Source organism: Phyllostomus hastatus, unplaced genomic scaffold (genome assembly GCF_019186645.2).
Source record: "Phyllostomus hastatus isolate PE091 unplaced genomic scaffold, TTU_PhHast_1.1 phas_scaffold_501, whole genome shotgun sequence".
Classification (NCBI taxonomy): domain Eukaryota; kingdom Metazoa; phylum Chordata; class Mammalia; order Chiroptera; family Phyllostomidae; genus Phyllostomus; species Phyllostomus hastatus.
The window spans coordinates 65,284,505-65,307,810 of record NW_025334033.1 but is presented as its reverse complement, the minus strand read 5'-3'; the positions used below and the strand labels follow the sequence as shown (position 1 = coordinate 65,307,810).

At 57.4% G+C, this 23,306-nt stretch overlaps 1 protein-coding gene across 2 annotated transcripts; it reads left to right on the top strand.

Moving 5' to 3' along the window:
* Positions 1-231: 231 nt before the first annotated feature.
* SERPINA12 (serpin family A member 12) lies at positions 232-14,786 on the top strand. Of its 2 annotated transcripts, none has more exons than XM_045823399.1 (5): positions 232-396; positions 5,849-6,499; positions 8,363-8,633; positions 12,576-12,676; positions 14,314-14,786. In XM_045823399.1, the coding sequence occupies exons 2-5, from the start codon at positions 5,866-5,868 to the stop codon at positions 14,487-14,489; spliced, it is 1,182 nt and encodes a 393-aa protein (XP_045679355.1). In that variant the 5' UTR covers positions 232-396; positions 5,849-5,865; the 3' UTR covers positions 14,490-14,786. The 2 variants fall into 2 exon arrangements, with proteins under 2 accessions (XP_045679355.1, XP_045679354.1); XM_045823398.1 differs by having other exon boundaries at positions 12,576-12,723.
* The last annotated feature ends 8,520 nt before the right edge of the window (positions 14,787-23,306 follow it).

Below are 23,306 nucleotides of genomic sequence, written 5' to 3'. Positions count from 1 at the left end.
AACTCGGCTATGGAGCTTTTCCCGGGGATGACAACAGTGATGTTTGGGTTGCGTGTTTAATGTCAGGACTATAGGCTGATCTACCTGAAAAATACTCCAGGTTCCAGGCCCACAACGATTGGGAAACACAGCCGTTGCAAAAAATATGAGTGGACTTCATCAGGGAAGCCACCACCCAGCGGGTGTGGCCTAAATATCCCTCCGCCGCCTTGGGTCGTGAGGGGAAGGCCAGCGAGGTGGCGCGGCCACAGCTCCCGGCTTCTGTCCCCGGTCCACCTGCACCAGCTCATTTTACTGGCTTCGGTCTACTTGTCCGAGAGGCCATGGAGGCATAGATAGCAAAACAAGAAAAGCAGACCCATTCGGCTGGCTCTGTGGATCTCTCCTGCATGCACTGTGAGTATGACACCTCCCCTTTGAAAAGGCCGCGCTTGCAGGTGCGGGCTGCTCCAGGCTGCGGGAAGAGGCGGACCAGCCCCAGGGGGCTGGTTCAAGAAGACAGTTCTGGAGGAGTCCCGAATCCGGAAACCCCTCTCTCGAAGAGAGAGGCCGGGACTCATTTCCATGGGTGGCTCATGTTCATGGGTGTTTTACCCCAGTGGTTTTTTGGAGGAGGACCCTTCCTGGATGGGGTGTCTTGGGAGTGGGGTGTCTTGGGAATGGGTGGGGTGTCCCGGACCACAGCTCCCCTCCGACACAAGTCTGCCTCGGCCCTAGGGCTCTGGCTACAGCCAGCCCTGTCTGTGAGCTCCCTGAGGCTCCTCATCTCCACCCAAGGACGAAGGCTGTAGCCATCAATTTGCTACTTCACAGGCAGAGCGAGGCCGGCCAGCTTCCCACCCTCATGTATTAGATCCCCACTCTGATCTATCGAAACACGCCTTGTGACCTCGGGTAGCTCCTTTGTCCCCTCTGCGGCTCAGTGTCCCCCTGGGGGCGCAAGTGGCCTTGAGGGTGATGGTTGCTGAACCCACACACTCGTACTCCCTCATCCTAGAACGCAGTCCCGAAGGCAGGAGGAACAGGCCTGGCCGGAGCTGGGAAGGGCTCGAGGATTCGGAGAAGTCTGCGGGGCCGGCTGGGGCCTCACCTCTCAGGTCTGGGCTCCGGAAGCCGCGGGCCCACCAGCAGCGTCAGCCCGGACCGCTCCTGGGGTGGGGTGTCGAGCCCGTGCGCCTGGCACGGAGTGAGGGTTCACAATATTTCTTAAAAGAATGAGGGCAGCAGTCCCCAGGGCCAGTTCAGGGGCGAGGTGATGTGTGCCACACTCCTTGTTTCCCAGGAGGGAGGGTCAAGTGCCCCGACCGCGGTGGCCGATAGGGTCACTTCATGGGTCTTCTCCCACCTCCAGCGGAGGAAGAAGGGCATGTCTACCATCACTCAGCTGTAACTTGCTTTAAAAAATAACAACTTAACTTCTAATATATCTCGAGTGATCTCTTAAAATAATGTTGATCCCTTAGATGGGTGGACCCCAGAGCCTGCCTGGGATGCCTCCTGGAGCCCAGGGTGCTGGCGCTGGTTCTCAGGAGGCCAGCGCTCATCGGCGGGAAGGACCCTCCCGTCACTCGGGCACAGGGAGGGCACTGAGTTCATCCACACGCTGTACGCTCTGTGGGGGCTCCGGGAAGGACTGGGGGAAAGCTGGGGTCTCTGAGGGCCTGGGGTTCCTCAGGCTGGGCGCCTGTGCCCCGCAAAGGCAGGAGGAGGCCCATCATTGAGCGGGCCCCCCGCTGGCTGACAGCGGCCCAGGGGCCGACGTGTGGAAGTGTCCACAGCATTACAGACATCGCTGTTGTTCACGGTGCCGGCCCCTCTCACCGTCCCCGCCCCCTTGTTGCTTTGATCGGCTGATCCCGGGACGACGCTTATCAGGACGGTGTGGGAAGTGAAAGTGCCACCAGCTCCGTGGGTGGGCAACGCAGCCACCATGGGTCATGGGTGGGCCCCTCCTCGAGCAGATCTAAGGCCCCGAGCTCCGTCCTGGTTTGCCCCTGGGGTACACCTGGTTGGGGTCTGTCTTCAGGATGCGTGACTCCTGAGTCAGTGCGACTTTATCTCTCCCTAAGAGAAGGAAATCGCTTCCCCAAATTACCAGGGAATGTGGGGCCAGGGTATCAGAGGGCATCAAAGTGCTGATCACAGCCTCACCGGCCCCCTGTGTGCCCACAGGGCTCGGTTCCTGCCGTGTTCTGTTCGTCCTCATTTTGTTTGCTCGTTTCATCTAGAACCACAGTCCCCGCCTCCCCGTCCCCGACACACCCCAAAACAAAAACCAGAACAGAGTGGCTCAGCTGAGCAATCTATCCATCTATCAGTTTACTAGGGAACAAACAACCAGCCACTCGGCTATTTTAATTGATGGAATAAACAAAAGCAAGCCTTCTCAGGCATCTGGGACGGGTACCCACCTGACAAGTCTGGGTCAGCATGGGGCCTGTGGTGACCGACGGGACAGCCCAGAAATGGGTCTCGTGCGAGCCGTCTGCGGGGAGAAAGGCCAGAACGGCAGGCACCCCGGGCCTGGGCCGGAGGCCGTGGGGACCGCTGTGACACAGGCTCAGAGAAGCGGGGGGGGGGGGAAGCTGAGGTGGGGCAGGGAGTAGACTGTGTCCCCAGGGGTGGGAGCTGTGAGCTGACGAGCAGCATCGAGTGGGGGTAACCACCTCCTCCCCAACCCCACCATTTGAAGGATGACAGTATCGAAGCTCTGGAGGACAGAGGGGCTTGTCTCGCTCGGGCCACCGAGCAAACACAGGAACCAGACAAAGCCAACAGCCAGACTTCCGGTTCCACGCCCAGTTCCCGTCCCTGAAACCAGCGCCTGGGCGCCCCTGCAGAACCGTGCGTGTGCCAGGGCCCCCGGCAGCTTCCCCCTCCCCCCGGCCCCGGGGTCCGGCCCGTCTGCCCGGGCAGGCTGCTGGATGGCTGCGCCCCTCGCCTGGCTGGTGCCCTGGCCGCCGCCGAGAGTGCCCTCTGAGCTCCTGGACAGAAGGGTCTGAGCCCCCCCGCTCCCAGGCATCGGGAAACGGCCCCACAGAGGTGGGGGTCTGCACTGAACACGGGACGCTTCTGTCATTCAGCAGGTGGATTTTGTCCGCAGTCCAGCCCACTAAGTCCGGCCCACTAAGTCCGGCCCACCAAGCCGAGAGATGCAACCCATTTCATCTTCTATTGTCTTCCCTCATTGGAAACATCCCAGGGACTTTATCAACCTGGTCTTCCATAATCTCTTTTCAGACTGTCTCTACAGCCCTTGTTCATCACCAGCTATTTTTAATTTTTACTAAAAAAAAAACAAGTGTCATTTGGAGCAGGAGGTACTTAGACAGCACCTGGGCTCCGAGAGGGAAAGTGCTGTCCACAGTGTCGCACAGCAATGAGGTGAAAGGTCAGAGCCAGGGGTCCTGACGTCCTGGTAGTCCCAGTTTTGTTTTGTTTTGTTTTCCCCCCCTGTACACTTGTATCTGTTAGGAGGCTTTTGGCTTCCGGTAACTGACCAGGTAGCTCACACGAGCGTCCCTGGAAGTGCAGCCGCAGGGTGGGCTCTGGGTCCTCGGCAGAGTCCCGTGTGCACCCTCTGTGCTTTCTGCCTTTGTCCCGGAGTCACTGCCCTCACTGGGCAAACGGCTGTGGGAGTCCCCGGTGTCCACACCTCCCTGCCCAGCACATCCAGGGGAGGAGAAAGGGCCGCACCCCAACATTCAGGCCAAGAGCCTGGAGTTCACCCTCACTGGGTCGCTCACGTCACACGCCCCGCCCTGAACAGCTCTCGGGGCGGAGCCCACTGTGGGCTGACTGGACCAGGCCGGGCTCCTGACCAGTCACTAGTGGAGGGGTGGGGAGGGGAAGCTACCCTGCCCCCATCAGAGCCCTCGTTGGTGCTGGGGACCAGTCCTCTGTTCCTGAGGCGTGTGGGCTGCCTGAGGGAGGGGGAGATACCTGGAAACAATGAAATTTTGTTAGGAAGATGGAGGGGAGTGTGGGAAAAAACGAGGGGTGTGCCCTGGAGTCTTCACACCGCAGACCACAAGCTCCTTGAGGAGCCCTTTCACTCTGACGATGGCTGCAACCACAGTGCCCAGCACAGAGGGGTCAGGGCGCTCCTGGGGGCCCTCCCTGTGCCGGTTTTCCTTTGTCCCCTGACTCAGTCGACCGGAAAGAGCCTCCTCCCCTTAGCTCCCAGGGGCCTGTTGGTGCTGGGCCCAGTGACCCTAGGCTGGTGGTGCTGTGAGGTTGGCTGCTGACGGCAGACGGGTGTCCTCCCCACCTCAGGATCCTGCCCTCGTCCGATAGGAGGTGACTGACCCAGGAAGCCATACCCCGGACCTCACATCCTGGGGACCACTGACTGACCGACCCCCTCTGAAAAGCCAGAACGCTTGCATCACAGCCCAGTGCCACCCTGTGCTTCATGCTGCAGGGGCCGCCCCCTGCTGATCGAGTCAAGGCCAGATGTCACCGGAACCTGCCCTGTCCTTTCTCGGCCCCTCCCCTTTCCTGGCCTCTTCCCTCACTTCCCCAGGGGCTCCTCCTAAGAGCAGTCTCTCAATGAATGATGCACGAGCTCTCTTGAGTCCTCAGCTCAGGTTCTGCGTCTCGGGAACCCAGGCAACAATGGCCACAGATAGTCTTTACTGTTGAGGACAGGTTCAAGTATGTGAAGGTGTCAGTTCCAGGGAAGAACACACAGTAAGTGGTAACAGAGGACCAAGCAAAGAAATCTGCCTTTATTTGGTATAAAAATCATTGCCGGAAGCATGGCCACCCCAAGAAATCAACACACTTCTTGGAAGAGCACCCTTTTGGCAGCTGTCTGCAGCATTAGGGCTGGGGGGGGGGCGGAGTAAAATATGAAATTCCTGTCCCCCAGAGCTCAGAGCCATGCCGGGTGATGTCGGAGCTGAGTGGTGGTGAAAGGCGCAGCAGCCCGGGAGGCAGGTAGACCTGGCGTGTCCTCTCCGCCACACTGCCCCCTTCTCCTCCCTCAAAGGGGAGCAGGGAAGGAGGATTAGTAGAGACCTGGGTTCTTCCGGGTACACATGCCCCATTTACAGACCATCTGCTCTTGGAAAAAGGGCCTGATTTCTGCATATTAGTCAAGATTCTGGGGTTGTAAGGGGAAAAAAATCCAACTCAAATCAGCCGCCCCTGAAAAGGAAGTTTATTGGCTCACAACTTGGAAAAATGGAGATGGTTGGGCTTCAGGTAAAGCTTGATCCAGGAACTCCAAAGATGATACCAAGTATTTCTCCCCATTTTTCTCTTTCGATCTCAGTCTCTCTCTTCTCTCTTCTCTCCTTCTACACATGAAAATCCTGGCCGCACTCAGTTCCAGGCTACAGCATTAAGCCAGACACCTCAGAGTTACCCTGTGCATTCTTAAGAGGCTTGTGTATTCCTGGGGAAAGATGCTGATTGACCTGGTTTGGGGCAGTCTCACCTCTTCGCCCATCAGTGAGGCAGCGGGTGAAGTATTACGGTGGCCTAGCCTGGGTTACATGTCCACACTGTGGCATTTTCTTATTGTCCTGCAGTGGAGTGGAGGGAACAGCTCCTCAAAGGAACTGAGATTCTGTCACCATAAGATGGGGAAGACGGGGACAAAAACAAGAGCTGTTTTCTACGCTCAGGCCTCTTACTTGTGAAACCGGACCATCACTTCTTGTTCCCATGGTGACTATATCGGTTAAGTGCTACCACAGATGTCGAAGCACTGCTAACTGCCGTGCGCCGCCCATGCTAGCCTCTGCATTACTTCTTCCATCTGGTCTTCCTTCTGGGTAAGACGGGGACAACGGGGTCCTTCTGCCTTTTCCCTGCTAACCTCAGGCCTACTACTCCACAGGACAATCTCCAAGGAGCATGAACCCCGCCCTGGGCCTGGGCCTGCTTCTGGCAGGCCTCCTCACGGCGGAGGGTCTTCTGAAGCCCCACCTTTCTCTCAAGAATCAAGAAGCGGCGAGCCAGGCCCAAGCACAGAAGGGAAGGGCGGCAGCCCAGCAGCTGTCGAGGCCAAACATGGACTTCGGCTTCAAGCTGTACAAGAACCTGGCCTCTGCCAGCCCCAGCAAGAACATCCTCTTCTCCCCCGTGACCATCTCCACAGCCTTCTGCATGCTGTGCCTGGGCACCCAGAACGCCACGCTGGCCGAGATCAAGCAGGGCCTCAACCTCAGGAACGTGCCGAAGGAAGAGCTCCATGAGGGCTTCCATTACCTGGTCCAGAGCCTCAACCAGGACGACCAGAACCTCCAGGTGAGCCTCAAGACCGCCTTGTTCATTGACCAGAGGCTGCGGCTGGACAAGAGGTTTTTAACAAGCGCCAAGAACCTGTATGGTGCAAACAGCATCCCCACCAACTTCCAGAGCAAGGACAATGCCCGGAAGAAGATCAACGACTATGTCAGTCAGAACACCCAGGGGAAAATCAACACCCTGATCAAGAATATCGATCCCGGCACCGTGATGCTTCTTGTCAACTATATCTTGTTTCGAGGTGAGGCCTGGGGCAGCGTGGCACGGAAAAGACAGCATGCCCAGGAGGCGGGGATTAAACACCAGGGTCGCTTGCTCTGCGACCTCGAGCTCACAAGTGATTAGTCTCTCGGGGACTCACTTTTACTGTGGGCAAAATGAGGATCTTGCTACATAACTCACAGGGCAGTCATTAGTATTCAAAGCGACAAATGTATGCAGAATGGACTTTGTGAAGTCTAAATTATTCTCCCTATGTGCATTTCCATTATTACTCATGATCCTAAGACAGCATTGGTTGTAGAAGCTGCAGTGACACTCTCTTCCTCATTTCTTTTTTTTTTTTTAATTTTTTTAGATTTTTATTTATTTACTTTTAGAGAGGGAAGGGAGGGAGAAAGAGAGAGAGAGAGAGAAACATCAATGTGCGGTTGCTGAGGGCCGTGGCTTATAACCCAGGCATGTGCCCTGACTGGGAATCGAACCTGCGATGCTTTGGTTCACAGCCCGCGCTCAATCCACTGAGCTACACCAGCCAGGGCTCTTCCTCATTTCTTAGAAAAGGAAGGTAAAATTCAGAGAGACATTAATTGACTTGCTCAGTTTCAAAGCTAGTCAACGAAACTCAGGACTAAAACCCACTTTTCTCGGCCCAAGGGCTGTGTGCATGTTCCCTCAGTCCAAGCAGATGCCCAGGGTGGTGATGGTGTTGTGGAGGGTGGTGACAATGATCACTTTGGTGGGTGCCTCGGGCTCCTGTCAGACCTGATAGATTCCCAAGTCTGAGGGTAAGAGGCTGAAGAAGAAGGTGGAAGAATATTCCCAAATCCAAGCATCGCCACCCCACCATACACACCTACATGTACGCACAAAGGTCAGCTGATGTAGGGGAGAATCAGAGGCAACAGCCCGCAGGCCGGGCAAGATTACAGCGGGATTGTCAGCAACATGGCTCTGAGTGTGGAAGTCCAGCTCTCCCGAAATCCACAGGGAGACTGACAGCAACAGGAGAAGAAAAGAGTGACAGTGGCAGACTAAAACCTTAGCCTACCCAAAACAGAAGAAGAGAGGAGAATTCAGAAATTCCCTGAGTCCCTACACCCCCTAGATCCCAACAAGATCAATGGTGGAAATGGTGCTGATGATGACTAGCACCCACCCAACACTAACTACACACAGTCACGAAGCTACGCTGCCACCTCCCAGTCTCACAACAGCCCTCTGAGGTGCCCATCAATGTCCCCATTCTGCAGATCAGGACACTGACCCCCAGGGAGATTAAGTCCAAGGTTATCCATCTGGAACCGTAGAGCTAGAATTTGAACCCTGAGGGTTCTGAAGGCAGTGAGTGTAAAAAGACCCAGGTCTGAATGTATGGCCAGCAGCATCAAAGAATCCTCGGGATAGAACAGGAGGGGTCCCAACACCCAGCTTTGGGGGTTCACTGCTCTTCAGCAGGCTCCCAAGGGCAGCCTGTCCCATCATTTTCCTTAGCCCCATGTGGGAGCAGCTCCTCCAGTCCAGGCCCGACTTAGAAGAAAACTGAGCAGTTTTGACTCACGTCAGACCCCAACAGCCCGGCTAAGAAGTATCCTCTAGTCCCCTCTGCTGAGACTCCGCCCACGGGCTTTCTCCCCGCCAGGAGAATCTGGGCTTAGGTGTGTCTGAAGCTCTCGGGAAGCTGGTCACCAAGCCCCAGGCCACCCCACCAGACGTCCCGAGAGCATGTCACGAGCACAGGGCTTCCTGGAGATCTGTCCCGACATGCCAGGGTGCCCAAACCCTTCCCATGAGGGCGTGTACACGGAGACCCGTGCGCGGCTGCACTCAGTGGCTGTTTCTCCTTCGGGACACTCACGTCACTGTGTCCTTCTCCCCTCTTAAGCCAGGTGGAAGTATGAGTTTGACCCAAAACTAACCAAGGACGAAGATTTCGTGGTGAACGAAAACAAGCCGGTGAAGGTGCCCATGATGTTCCACGGGGGCAAGTACGAAGTGGTCCGCGACGACCAGCTGCCCTGCACCGTCCTGGCCATGCCCTACCACAGCAACATCACGGCTCTCTTCGTGCTTCCGCGGGAGGGCCAGATGAGGCAGGTGGAGGAGGCCTTGGGGATGGACACGCTTGACCGGTGGAAAAAATTAATGATGCGAAGGTAAAGGTGGGGAGGGGGTGCTGGGGCATGTGGCTTTCTTCTTCTTCTTCCTCCTCCTCCTCCTCCTCCCACTCTCTCTACTTTTTCTGCCCCAGATTGACTGAGCTCTTACCCCAGCCCCTTCTCCCAGTTAGCTCTGAGAAGGTCACACAGGGCTGCAGCCCTGGCGTCCGCCCTGGTGCTTCATGGTCCGCTGGCCGAGCCCCTCTGCAGCCCCCAGAGCTGAGGTTGTCATCAGGGTGCCGCTAACGACATGCAGAGATTTCTGGGGGACTGTCGCCATCTCTCTGGTTTCAGGAAAGGGTCCAGGCTCCCCACTTTGCTCCTCCACCCAAGTGTGGGCAAGGCCCTCTGAGATTTCCTGTAGGCAGCCCAAGCCTTGCTGGAGGTCTGGGGATAACAGAGGCCCAGGGACACGGGGCATAGAAGCGGCTTCTCATGGAGTCCAAGTGCAGGCTCTCTTAGGGTCTCTTCCAGAATATGCCCCCCTAGCGCCTCCCGGTCAGCCCCCCCACCACTTGAGGACTTCTTCCAGCATCTCCATGCCTGAGGCCGGGCCTCCCTCTGGGAGGACTTGGAGAGTGGAGCTCCTCCCACCGAGGCCAGGCCCTCCTCCCCAGTCATGTGTGGCCCCGAATGACTGGGAGCAGTAAATCTGCCCGGTCATGGGAACCGCCATACTCTCCCTCAGGGAAGGAGTCTTGTCCACGGTCCCGGGGGAAAGGGCATTGCATCAGAACAGGACAGGCCCACCTTCCTGCCCTCTGAGCTCCTGTGGTCTGGGGGACAAGTCGCCAAGTGCAGACCACTCCTCTGGTCCTTCACCGAAGAGGGCGGGGTCCCCTCCCGCCCGGAAGGCCCAGGACGAGCTGGAGAGAACAGGCGTCCTTCCCCAGGAGACGTGAGCGAGCCGGCAGACCCACGCCGGCAGACCCACGCCGGCAGACCCACGCCCAGCACGCTTGGGAACTCAAGGCGGGGGGGAGGGGGGGCCGGCTCCAGCCTGGCGCCTGCGCTTCAGACAGACTCCTGCTCTGTGTCTGCCCGGGGGGAAGCTGCTGCGGTGGGTTCCCCCAGAAAAGGCTCAGTTTCCCCAAAGGCAAACCCGAGGCTCCACGGGTAGGGGGCGAGAACTGCTGACGACCCTGAAATGTCCGTTTTCCTGTTCAAAGTTCCACGGGACCACTCTCAGCTGGGGTTCCCCCCCCACCCCCTCCAGTCAGGCCTCTGTCTGTTTCAGTAGCCACGTTGCAGCGTCGGCCCCACGTTTCCCAGTTTCCCGTGTTGACGTGAGCTAAAGCCGTTCTCCCCATCAATGCATTGAACCCTTCTCCTCTCACGGCTCAGGGATGCCACCCCAGCAGCTCTCTCTTCTCCTTCCGACTTCAGCAAACGGCTTGCTCTCTACTGAGCCGTTTCCATCCGACAGCAGGATGCTGCCATTTCTCCCATCAATTTCTCCCACCACAAAGCGATCTCCTCCTGCCCCCACTGCCCCCGCCCCTGCCCCGTTTCTTTGCTCTCCCCTGCAGGTAAGCACCTTGGAGCAGTTGGCCTCTCTCCACTGGCCGCAGCTCTACCCTCCCGGCCTCGCTCACACCCACGAGTTGGCCGATCGTGCTCCCCCCCACGGAGCTGTTCATGCCCCGGGTCCCCCGAGAGTGTCCCTGGGGCTGCGGGTCGGTGTCAGGCCTGTCTTCCGCAGCCGATCAGCAGCTCCTGACCCAGTTGACAACGCCCCCTTCAGAGGTGCCCTTCGCCTGGCTTCCAGGTCCCCGCCGTCTCTTCACCCCCTTCACGCCCTTCCCCAGCCCCCTTGGCTGCCCCCGCTCCAGCCCCTGCTCCGGGTCTCCGTGGAGTGCCAGGGGGCTCACTGCTCAAGCTTCTTTTCGGTGGGTGTTCACGCCCCCCCCCCCGCCCCACCCCACCGGGGCCTCAGGCTCAGGGCGCTCCGCTCCGCGCTGCCTGTGTTACCGGCCACGCCCTTCTATTCCGAGGCTCATTCTCCACCCCAGACCCCAAGGTCACACACCTGTCTGCGCACCCAGGATCTCCGTCCCAGTGTGTCCAGACCGGCTCCCTGTTGGGGACTCCTCAAGCTCCCGTCTCCCTCAGGGGTGAAGCCACCCTTTCGGTCGCTCGAGTCAAAAACGCTGGGGTCCCCCGTGATCACTCTTCTGGCCAGCCCCTCACTCAGCCTGTCAGGGGACCCCACAGCCCCACCTGACGATGAGTCTGAGTCCCAGTCGGTCGCTTCCCAGCATGCCTAGCGCTCCCAGCGTCTGACTGCAGCACCGACCTCCAAACGGTCTCCCGGCATCGACTCTGGTCCCTGCCCGTCACCACCGAGCGTGTATTCTTAACCGAGTGGAAAAAAAATGATCTTTTTAAACCCTAAGCAAGTCATTGCCTTTCCTCTGTTCAGAACGCTATGGTGGCTCCCCATTCCACTGAGAAAATTTAAAAAAAAACACACCCCAACTTGCCCAATTCCTTTGCCTTGGTCCAAGTTTGCACAGAGGTCCCTTTACCCCAGCGTTCCCGGCTCCCATGGTCAACCTGCATTTCCCCGCATCACAGGGGCCTTCCTGCACACGGACGGCCCGCCTGTGATCCCTGCCACACAGGGCTTTCGTTCTGTTGGGCTTAGCGTCTGTCTTCCTGCTGAAGTCCAAGGTCAGGGGCACGGGTTTTCGCCTATTCCGTTCACGGGTGCATCGAAGCACCTAGAACAGCCCCTGGTACACAGTGGGCACCTAATAAATACTTGCTGAGTGGGTGGGTGAGCGGAAAGGTAGGTTGGGAGTCACGATGACGCTGAATGAGATCCCCAGGGAGAGAGGGAAGAGAAGACCGCGGCCTGAGGCTCGGAGCATCAGAGCGGATGAGGCAGGGGACAAGGCGGAGGAACGCGGGGTGAGGGAGGGAGTGGCTGGTGAAGGGAGGAGAAAGCTGGAGGGTGTGGACGAGGCTTGGAATGCTTCAAGATGGAAAAACAGGTCAGCTCTCTTGGCGCTGGCCTCTGAGTGCCCGCTGTTGTATCCGGCGAGCTGAGGCAGCGGCGGCTGCAGGAAGAGCTGCCTCGCTAGCATGCAGAGGACACGCCGTCGGTGCAGAGGGCCGAGGCAGTGCGGGGGGAGGGGAGCCCACTGGCAGACACGACTTCCGCTCCAAATGAAAGAAGAGATATGGGCTGGACGCCCAACCAGCAATTCTGGGCCAACGGACATGCCTTTGCTTTTGTGTTTTAGGATAGGGGTTGTTATAGCAGGTGCTCTGATCCTGAGAATGGCCGAGTAGACCAAAGGAAATAGGCAGGAATGGGGTCTTGGACAGGCAAGAGGAAATGGGGTTTGGGGCCAGGAGGAGAGCAATGCGGGGCCTCCCAGGTGCCTCATGGACACCTGACCACAGACCCTGGGCAGAGCGGCCCAGCCAGGTCCCAGCCGGTGCACCTGCACCAGCGCCCTCACTGTCCCGTGGTGCTGTGGGTATCACCATCATGTTCACACAAGTCACTTAGAGACCATTCGCTGCAAGTCACAGAGTTCAGCAGAGGCGGAGCAGGTTTCAACAGCTCTGCCTGGCCTCAGACCTCGTGGCCCTGCTGCCTCTCGCATCAGGGGGGTCTCGACTGGCTCGGGGCTGAGCCTGCGGTGGGGAGACCTCAGTGGCTGCAGCGGAAGGGCCCCTGAGACAGTGGGGACTTGAGGACATTTCTGTGGGTGAAGGGGCTCGGAGCAGGGTTGATAAGAAGCAGAGACAGTGTAGAGAGCACGGGTGTCCTGAAGGTGAAGGAACCCTCCTCGTTCTGTGGGTCAACAGAAAGACCGAGACCTTCAGGGCCGGGAGGACAAACGTCTCATTTGCTGTCTATCCTGGGGCCCGCCCTGGAGAAAGGTAGACCCTCACCGCTCACCTTTGTCACTTCCCACTTCCCAGGGTCGTGGACGTGTCCGTGCCCAGGTTCTCCATCCTGGGCACCTACGACCTCAAGAAGATTCTCTCCTACATGGGCATCACCAAAGTCTTCGAGGAGAACGGTGAGCTCACCAGGATCGTGCCGAATCACAGCCTGAAAGTGGGCGAGGTGAGCCTTCTTGGCCTGGCAATTACCGCCCCCCCCCCCCGGCCATGCCACCCCCGCACCGGGAGCCTCCACACAGCCCCGGGCCAGAGCCACTGTCACGGCAGCTGAGCAAGCCGGGATTCTGCCCACCAGGCAGGCCAAGTTCAAATCCAGCTCGGCCCCTACCAGCCTCGTGACCCTGGGCGAATCACGAACTTCCCCAAGCCTCGTGTTTTTGGTCTTTAATGTTAGAACTGAACTCCTGTGCTGTTTGGGAGGTCAGTTCCGTGAAACAAACCATTGGCCAAGGTCCAGGACGTGCGTCCGGCCCAGAATGGGTCTAGGCATGACCCAGGGCCTCACTCAAAGGCGTCACAGGCCCGTCGGGACTCAGGGCCCACTGGTTAAGAGATGAACAAGCTAAGGGCCTGTGGTCTCCAGCCAGAATGAGCACCTGCCTCTTAGGGGCAAGCAGAGAGGAGCGCTAGGGGAGGGTCCCCAGATTTAGCAGACAGAATACGGGGCACCCAGTTAAATTCAAATTTCAGATACATGATTCTTGTTTTTTTTTAGTATAAGTATGTCCAATTATTGCATGGGATATACTGACCCTAAAATATCATTTATCTGAAAATTAAATTGAACTGAATGTCCTATATCTTACCTGGCAACCCTACTTTTAGGTTAAAAGGGGATTGAGGGGGAGAGATTTCAACCAGCAGAATTGGGTGTGGGGAGGATCTTCCACTAGGGGGCAGCATGGCCCAAGGCTGGTGGGAGGTGGGACCGGCTGGGGCTGTGGGCGGAGTTCCAGCTGACCTGGGAGTGATCCCAGTTGCCCAGCTGAGCTGAGGGGTAGTCACTGATTCAGATTCATTTTCCAATTCGCAAGAGGAAGAAAAAGAGTTCATAGAATGTTCTCATTTTTAAGCCTTCCTGCCAGAGAGATCTCGTAAACATTCAGTGGCTTTTCCCACGGGCCTTTATGGATGGAGTTCAAGGCTTCTCTCCTTCCGCAGTTAGGTGTGCCGACAGCTGAGCGTGACAGCCACCGGCTTGCTAGGGAATGGTTAGAATTTTGCAGACTGGAATGAAATGTGTCGGCATCTCACGGAAGCCCATCCGTTTCCCCAGGGTCGATCAATTAGTCACGGATGTTGAGGGTATTGGGGAGCATCTGGGGTCTGAGTCACCCCCAGCAGCTAGCCTGGAATCTGGCTCCCCCTCCACCATCCGCCGACAGTCTACCAGGCAGGTGAACGGAGAGTGGTGGGGGCTGGGGGCCTAGGGCAGGCCCCCCACCGCCCTGGCCTCTAGCTAGAGCTCAACGGACACTTCCAGCCATTGTAACCGTGGACACTCCACCCCACTCCACCCCCGTAGCTGATGCCACCCTGCATCATCTTGTCCTTCACGCTGCATCTGCTGGTTGAGTGTCCTTTAAGAGTGACAGATGGCTAGAAGCCCTGGCCGGGCTGGCCCCAGCTGTGACTGCTGTGCAGGGCAGCTTCGGGGGAGGCCGCCCCCTCTCTGAGCCCCTCGAGTCCCCAGCTCACCCAGGGTCCCCGGAGGGTGTGGCAAACACACTGACCTCGCTCCCCGTCCCCACAGGCGGTGCACAAGGCCAAGCTGAAGATGGACGAGAAGGGCACGGAGGGTGCTGCGGGCTCTGGGATGGAGACGCTGCCCATGGAGAGGCCGCTGGTCTTCAAGCTGAACAGACCCTTTCTGGTCATCATTGTGGAGAACCTCCTGTCCACCATACTCTTCCTGGGCAAGATCACTAATCCCACCGGCACCTAGGGAGGAGCTCCAGCCTGCTGCAGACCCCAGCCCCAGCCTGAGGGGCTGGCGACGTTCTCTCTCCCCGGGACTGAGACCACGGGACACTCTAATCTATTCCCACGTCTTGGGCCCCCCCCCGTTGTCGCCCAGCGGGCAGCGCTGCTGGGCTCCGGCTCCTGTGCTGAGCCCCCTCCCTGCCCGTACAAATGCAGGGGGATTAGACACCCCCTCCATCCCCTTGGCTGCAGAGATTCCTCTCCCCGCACAGGCAGAGGACTTCTGTGATGTAATAAACACCCTCCACAGGTCTGCTGACTGTTGGTGGATAATCCGAGGAAGCTGTGAGCCAAGGCGAGCACCTGGCCTTCAGAGAGAGGGGGACCCAGATTCACATCCTAGGGACGGAGTGTCTTTGGAAAAGCCACACAGCCTCCCTGAGTCCCTGTTTCTGTATTTCTGGGATCAGGACCACGAGCTCCCTCCTGGGGCTCTGAGGCAACTAGTGCACTGCTTGAGAAAAGTTTGTTCACCTCTGTGAGCCCTTGACCTTGGGTCTTTGGCAGGTGAACTTCAAAGGCATCTTCCCCAGAGGATCCGCGCAGGACCTCTGGGCTCAGCCAGGCATCCCGGCGGGTGGGGCTGGCCTGGCCTGGCGTGGGGAGGGTGCCGCCCTGCGTGGCAGCGGCTAGGGTTCAACGCCAGCTTTGTCTGCCTGCCGAGCACAAAGAGCGGAGCTTGGTCTTTGCACCTGTTAGCAAGCTCAGCAGCAGAGCGTCCGGGGACTATGGTGCTGAGTGAAATAAGCCATTCAGAGAAAGACAGATACCACATGATTTCACATGTAGGTGGAATCTAATGGACAAAATACCAAACAAAATAGAAACGGACTCATAGATACAGAGAGCAGACTGGCAGCTGCCAGGAGGGAGGGCGTCGGGGGGCTGGGCGAAAACAGGCGGAGGGACTAAGATGCAGACAACAGCAGGCTGCTGACCAGAGGGGAGGGGGTGGGGGAGGCAGAAGAGGGTGAAGGGGGGTACATGGTGATGGAAGGAGACCTGACACAAGATACAGATGAGGTATTATCGAATTTTGCACTTGAAACCTATATAATTTTATTACCCAATGTCATCCCAATGAATTCAAAGAAAGCTAAAAAAAAAAAAAAAAGGAATGAATGGGATTCATGCACCTGCTTCAGAAAACATGGCCCTGCAGTGCCCACCTGCAACCACTAGGGGGCATCAATGCTCAGGGGGCTACGTACCTTCTGAGTGTGGGGTACTCTCATTCCCAGCGCAGATATGGGAACGGAGACTCAGAGGGGTGAAGTGTCTTCCCTGTGGCCTCCTGGTTAGTTAGCCACAGGCCTTCAGGTTGGGGCAGAACAGGAGGGGTTCCACGTGGCCCTGGGTGCCTCAGCTCCTCTCCAAGGTTTGCTGCCCAGCTCACTTGGGCACATGAGTGGTCTGCAAGCGCCTCCTCCTCCGTCCTGGGCACCCCAGGGCCCTGGACACCAGACGCCCCCACCCCCAGGCGGGTGGAGAAGGCGGCCTGGAGAGGGTCAGGGCTAGTTTTGGGGGGTAAGCGCTCAGACCAGGAAGCACCGAAGCCCCTCTTAGAGAAGGTGGGAAGTAGGAGGAGGTGGAGACCCCGCACCAGAGACACGCGGGGGGATGAGGGCTAGGAGCCCCGCAGAGCACTTTGCTGACCATTTCCACTGCCCCGGCCTGAGCGGTGGCCGTGGGGGTGGGGAGACACCAGACAGACAGGGAAACCCAGCCTACATGTCTCAGGTCTGCGGCGTGTGCAGCTGGGGGCGTGGCACAGGCGGGAAAACCGCTTGCGTGGTGGCCAGGTGACTTGAGCATGTCAGTTAACCCTTCTGAGCTTCGATCCCTCCCTCACCAACTGAAAGGGGGTAATAATATCAACCCCATAGGGCTGAGGTGCCCTGAGGGGCCCACGGGAGGCACTCAGCAGAGCCACTGTCCCGATCTCCCGCCCCTGAGGTGACCAGCTGTTTTCTCTAGGCATTTGCCTTTGCCATTACTGGGAATGCTTGCCCCCTGCCTAATGAGCTCCTACTCTTCCCTCAACACCCCGCCCACTACACCCTCTTAATGGAATTGTCTCCACCTTTCTGCATCTTCCAAGCAGCTTTCAGTAAAGCACTCATCTCCGCGCACCATGGCGACTCCGGGGTCTGAATTTCCCCTCAACCCCCACATGGGCTGCATCCAATCCTGCACGATGCGGTGGCTTACCGGGCAGTAGTCCCCAGACCAGTCACTCATGCCAACAGACCGGGCCCCTCCCTTCAGGGAGTTAACGTCCAGTGGGAGAAGCAGCCATGGAGGGAGTAACCTCACACACTGATTTGTGACCAGGAGCCCCAGGGATGAAAGACGATGGTTGTGGTCGCGGAGAACCGTAACCCAGGGGTCTGACCCAGTCTGGGGACTCGGGCAAGGCTTCGGGAGGGGATAGTGGGGGAGAACTCTGAATGCGGGGAGCTTGCCTGTCGTCGGACTATAGATATTAATTAGAACTGCACACTCAAGTGTTTCTCCCAGTGTGGTTAACAGTATCTAAAGTACCGGTTGGTCTTTCACCCTGGCCGGGTGGCTCCGTCGGTTGGAGCGTCACCCCGTACACCAAAAGGTGCGGGTTTGATCCCCCGTGGGACCGAGTACAGGAGGCAACCCATCCATGTTTCTCCCTCTCCTTCCTTCTCTCTAAACGTATCCTCAGGTGAGAATCTGAAATAAAATGCTGATTGGTCACTCAAACAGAGAGTGAGCCTCAACTCTAGTGGTTTGCTCGTCTTCCTTTTAGCTGATTTTATTCAAAAAGTGACTGTTGCAAATTTTAAATATTTTTCCACTGGTTTCCTACTTCACGGCTCTATTTTCATTGTTCAGTACAGGAAGGAATTCTGAGGAGAAAAAAGAGGGGGGAAGCCCTGGGGCGGGAAGCAGAGAGAGACGCCACCGAGCAGCGGGAACAGCACGTGCAAAGGCCCTGGGCTGGCAGGGCGGCTGGGACGGAGACCTGGGACGAGGTTAAGACTGCCAGAGCAACATGAAGAGGCAGGAGGACGGGAGTGGCGAGGCGGGACAGGTAGGCCGGGGCCTCGCGGGCCACAGGGAGGCTGCCGGTCGGCGGCCCAAGAGCTGAGATGAGCTGCTGTGGGTGTTCGGTTGGAGGGTGACCCGGGCAGACTCATTCGTTATGTGTCCCTCTGGCCCCAGTGCTCAGGCCAGTGCCTGTCATGGGGGACATGCTCGGGGTGTGTTTGCTGAAAAGACGCCTGCCGCAGCCATGGCCGACGCTCCGGCCACGGCCGGCCCCCTCCAGGGCCCTCCTCCCCCCGGGAGGGAAGACCACGTGCCCACTTCCTCACTGGAGTCTGCAAAGCACACCCTCCGCCCGGCCACCTCCTGGAACCTGTGCATGCCATCCCTCCTCCCCACACCCCCCCCCCCAATGTTCTGCTTGTTCCCCGTTCCTTCACCCACCCACCAGGCTCTCTTAGATGTTACTCATCCTCCGCCTCCTGTGAAGGCTTCCCAGGCCACATGTTTGTGGACTGACTGACCGGATGAATGAATGAATGGATTTCACTCTGGTGTAACCAGCTTACCGGCCACCTCTCGGAGCCCAGCCCCGTGGCGATGCTTTCTCCAACCCTGTGGCCCACGCTTCCTTCCAGTTAGTGTGACCATTCCACTCAACTGGTGTGACCATTCCACTTGACTGGTGAGAAAACTGAGGCCAGGAAGCCACCGAGCTGGGACTCTTTGGGACATCTGTCCATTCAGACAGCAAATACTTGCTGAGTGTCCGCTCCGTGCCAGGGACCGCTCTAGGGCTGGAGACACGGCAGTGAGCAAAACATACAATGCTTCTTATTCTTGTGCACGTTCCAGGCAGACAATGAACTGCAGGGTGGTGAAGAAGACCATTCAGTGGAGCAAGCCAGGGTCACTAGAGATGCTGGCGCTGCTGCTGGTGGCCAGGTCGCAGGCCTCGCTGGGGACGAGACACCCCCTGTGAGACAGCGACACCCCCCAAAACGATAGATTCTGAGATTCTCCTCTTCTCCGTCTCCGGCGCGGAACCGGCCCCTGGGGTAGGAGCTGCCCTGACAGGGGCGTTCTCGGTGATAGGAGAGGGGTCGGCCCCAGCCAGGCAGGAAAGTGCCCGACGTCGGGAAGCAGGGTTCAGAGGCCCCTTTGGTGGGAGTCGGCTTGGCTCCCCACGACGTGCAGAAAGCCTTGGTGCAGAAGGCCACTCGAGGGCACGCTGGGAGTCCGGAGGCTGGTTTCCTGTTTGGCCAGGCTGAGGTCATCCGCGTGGGCACACACCAGAGGTGACAGGCTGGAGTGCTGGTCAGGGTAGTCACAGGCGAGACGTCCTATTTCCTGGCCCTGCCTTCCCGCGTGTTGGCTGTGTGCCGATACCCTGGGCCGATACTGTCTCCCCTCCCGGCCCTTGTTTCCCGTCTGTGCGGCGATGGGGCTGCCCGTGCAGCTCAGGCAGGACGTGGATGCTTACACTGGAAGTGGCGGAACTGGCCCGCAAACTCCGTCTTCTCATTTCTCCGTGCATTCAGTCGACAGATATTTATTTACTGTGCACCTACTGTGTGCCAGGCGTGGAAAACCCTGGCAGGCACTCAGGGACACAGAGCTGACTCCCTCCCGCCCGGGCCTGGACAGGACAGCGTTACCCGCCTGCTCAGTCACCGTGTCAGTGCCCAGGTGTGACGACGGGAGTGCCAGGCCACGGCGCCCTCTCTCTCGGGGCGACGCGCCCCTCTTCGCTGCCTGGTTCCCCGAGTTCCGTTCATCCCCGAGCTGCTGTCACGACTGTGGCCGAGTCCTCGTCAGTTTTGTACTGCTATTGGCTCGAGGTTGGTCTCTCCTCAACTTTAGAAGAACAGAGGAAATTTGTTTGAACAGAAAATTCGTATCGAACCCCAGGACACCTGCCGCAGATAGAAGCTAACTGTAGAAATGCGCACAGCAGAACCAGCCTTAACCAGCATAGTAAGTCCCTCCAGGCCCGCCGCCTGCGGAAGCCCCAGGCCTGAGGCTGGCTCCGCGCGATCGGACGGAATAGCAACCGTCACCGAAAAGTAAATAGAACTAAGATGAGAGAGCATGCTTCAGCTTGAATAGGCAAAGATGTAAAAGTCGAACAGCACTGGGCTGAGAGCAGGTGGTACAGGCTGTACGATAACACCTTCGTATAAAAACCAAAGGGCCTCTCGCCGCCGGGCGGCTCCGTGGGGAGAGGCGTCAGCCCGGACACCAAACCATGTCATGGGTCTGACCCCGGTCAGTCGGGGCGCATACGGACGGCAACCCATCCACGCTTCTCCATCACGTCGATCTCTCTCTCTTCCTCATTCTCTCCCTCCCTTCCTCTCTCTCTGAAATCAATAAACACATCCTCTAGTGAGGGTTTTAAAAAAACAACAAACAGGCAGGGAGACGATGCCCACAGACTAGGTCACACACGCACTAAAAAACTCGAACAAGGCAAGTGAGGAGCTGGCCACACCGGGAGCCTCCAGGGACCGCCAACTCGGTAGCTTGTGGTCAGGGGCGCAGAGAGGGAGGCTTTCTCTGTCTACCCTCCATCCCGTGCCTTTTGAATTTTGTGTCCTCAGTAACCAGGAAAGATACTACTTATTTTAAAGCATTAAATTCACTGAAAAGATTTACCCAGGGACCTTCCGTCTGAGGACCTGAGAGCTCACGGCCTTGACTGAGTTAAGAGGCGCTGCAGAGACGTCTCCGGGGCTCGTGTGTCTTTCTGTCTCTCCTGCTCGTGTTTCCGGGAGTTTCACCAAATGCCTTTGACAATGAGGTGGTGTTTGGGGTTCTGAAATGAAGTCAAATCTCATCCTAATATTTCCCCCTCCCCCCCACCGCAGCAACAACAACAACAAAAAAGCAAGTTAGCAGTCAGGCAGCACAGTCAGGACTGCTGGCACCAAGCACAGACGTTCTCCTGGAGGGGACCGGGACAGGACCGGGGACAGGACCAGGCCAGGACGAGGGACAGGACCAGGGAAGGCCGGATTTGTGCCTCCGTGTCTCCCCCTCACGGGCAGAGAGCAGAGAGCATCTGAGGCTGCAGCCTGTGAGCTCACACAAGGACCCTGACTCCCTGGGTCTTAGGTCAAGGTGGAATGTGAACATGATTTGCGTGCCTCACGACTGGCCTTTCTTTCTCCTCTTCTTTCTTTTAAATCAATTGTTACTTTTTGGGAACGGTTTAGATTTGCAGGAAAGCTGTGAAGGCGGCACAGGGCTTCTGCAGCCGCCCCCCCCCACAACCCCCACCCACGACCCAGTTTCTCTTGAGTGACACCTCACGGAACCAGGAGACATTTGTCACAACTTAAAACCAGTGCTTGTAGGTGACTAGGAACTGAGCTGGATGTGGATTTCAGCGGTTTCCTCACGAGCATCCTTTTGTCTGTTCCAGGCTCGAGCCCACGTCACCATGTGTTGTGTTTAGTGGTCTTTCAGTTTGAGGCCTTTGGCCAGGGCTTCAGGAGGCTGGCTGCCATGGGCAGCCCCGGAGTCGGACAGGCGGAAGGGCACATCCCAGCTCCGCCACACGTTTGATCCGTGACATCAGGCAAGGCCCTTGCCTAATGCACCCAAGCCTTAGCTCTGCGTCTCTGCGAAGTGGGGCCACCCTCTCCACCTCACGGGGTCCTGGGGGGATTCAATGACGTCAGGTGTTCAAATAGTGACCTCTTGCCAAAACCTGCTATGAACAAATGAAGTCAGGCCAGAGTCCTCGGGGACTCTACGCCCACCCCCATCCTGACCCCTCCGGGCAGCAGAAACGAGCCGTGTGGCAGCGAGGAGATGGCGGGAGCTCCGGGAGCACTCTCCCGGGACACGGCGGGGGCCTGTCCGCACCAGGGGGTGTTGGGTCCCTGTCGGAGGCCCCCGAAGGGCAGCCTCTGGTTAAGATAACATTGGAGGCCCGGCCTGCAGGCTCACGGTCTGCTCCACAGCGACCAGCAAATTGAAGTGAGATTTTTAAATACTTTAAAAGAAACGGGTATAATGATGTGGCCAGATTTAAAAAGTGGCGTGAAGAGCTCCGTAAACCAGCAATGGGACCAAAGCAGACGGCTGAGGGACGTCGGCAAGGGGTTCTCCGTCAGGAAAGGAAGGGGTAGAGGGGGTGGACACGGCAGGACAGGTTCCAGGGAGAAGCTCGCACGTAAGATAAGGCTCCGTGTTGATGCGACCTTGGAGGGACTCCGGGGGACCTGCGCCCGCTTTGTCGCTGTTCCAGCAGCGCTGGTGTAATGTGTTTGGAGAGAAACAGGCCTTGGTTTCCGGGAGGCCCCGGGACCCCAGGAACTGAGGAGCTCCAAGCGGGAGGTCGTCTTGGAGAGCCTGTGTCTGGGGCAAGAGCAGAGATTGTGGGGGAGGAAGGCCCGGATCCCCTCACTCCCCCGTCTTCTGGTCTTTTCCTAGGAAGTCTGACTCAATAGTTCTTGGCGGGGCCTGGGAACCTGAGTTTTAATGAGACTACAATTTCTCCTGACCATTAACCAAGCTTGGGAAACCCCATACTCATGCACACTGGCTTCCTGCTTCAAAATCCTGGGGGTGGGTGAGTCACCGCGGCCTGGCTCTCGGTTCCGACCATCCTCCCTCGCCCTCCCACTTCTTTATATTCTCCTTCATTCTTCTCCCTCTGTCCCAGCACTTGGGGATCACAGCCCTGCCCTGCAGAAGCCACCCAAGGACTGGCCTGTCTAATCAGGGGGACAGCCACAGGCGGAGGTAAATTGCAGCTGTGCCCCGGCTGCGGTCTGCTCCAGGGAGCGGCGGACTTTCTGCCGGATTCAGGGATTCTCTGACACTGGGGACATGGGACGGAGCGTGGCAGGTGGGGTGCGTGGGGAGGGCCGTCTGTGCAGACAGGACCATGTGCGATCACACGACACAGAGTGGGACGAGGCAGGGCTGCGTTCATTTCACTGTCTGTAGTCTTTCCTGTCTAGATACAGTTTGCACAGAGTGAATTAACAACTATTTCCGGCCATTATTTCTTCAAGAGCTTTTCTGTTCTCCCTGACCCGCTTGTGCCTAGAGCTCCAGCCGCACATGTGTTAGGCTTCCTGGTTTCGCCCCAAAGATGGCCGGGACTCTGCTATATTTTCCCCAGTTTGCTCCCTTCCGGTCAGGCCGTTGCTATTGCTGTGTTTGCAGGCTTGCTGTTATTTTCTTCTATGACTTTTTTCTCGAGCCTAGTCAATGAGTTTTCACTTTGGATATTGAATTTTTCATCTCTGAAAGTTCAATTTGATAGTTTATAGTTTTTAAAATATATTTTATTGATTATGCTATTATACTTATCCCATTTTTTCTCCCCTTTATCTCCCTCCGCCCTGCACCCCTGCTCCCACCAGCATTCCTCCACTCCCTTAGTTCATGTCCCTGGGTCATACATACGTGTAAGTTCTTTGGCTTCTCCATTTTCCATACTGTTCTTGACCCACCCCTGTCTATTTTGTACCTACCATCTATGCTTCTTATTCCCTGTACCTTTTCCCCCATTCTTCCCCCTCCCCTCCCCGCTGATAACCCTCCACGTGATCTCCATTTCTGTGATTCTGTTCCTGCTCTAGTTGTTTGCTTAGCTCATTTTGGTTTTGGTTTTGTTTTTTTTTTAGGTCAGCTGTTGACAGTTGTGAGTTTGTTGTCATTTTACTGTTCATAGTTTTGATCTTCTCCTTTTTCTTAGATAAGTCCCTTTAACATTTCATG

Excerpts from the sequence above, each read along its gene's own strand:
- SERPINA12 (XM_045823398.1), top strand. The coding sequence starts at position 5,866 with ATGAACCCCGCCCTGGGCCTGGGCCTGCTTCTGGCAGGCCTCCTCACG. Across the intron at positions 6,500-8,362 it reads CAACTATATCTTGTTTCGAG|CCAGGTGGAAGTATGAGTTT; the intron begins GTGAGGCCTGGG and ends TCCCCTCTTAAG. Across the intron at positions 8,634-12,575 it reads AAAAAATTAATGATGCGAAG|GGTCGTGGACGTGTCCGTGC; the intron begins GTAAAGGTGGGG and ends CCCACTTCCCAG.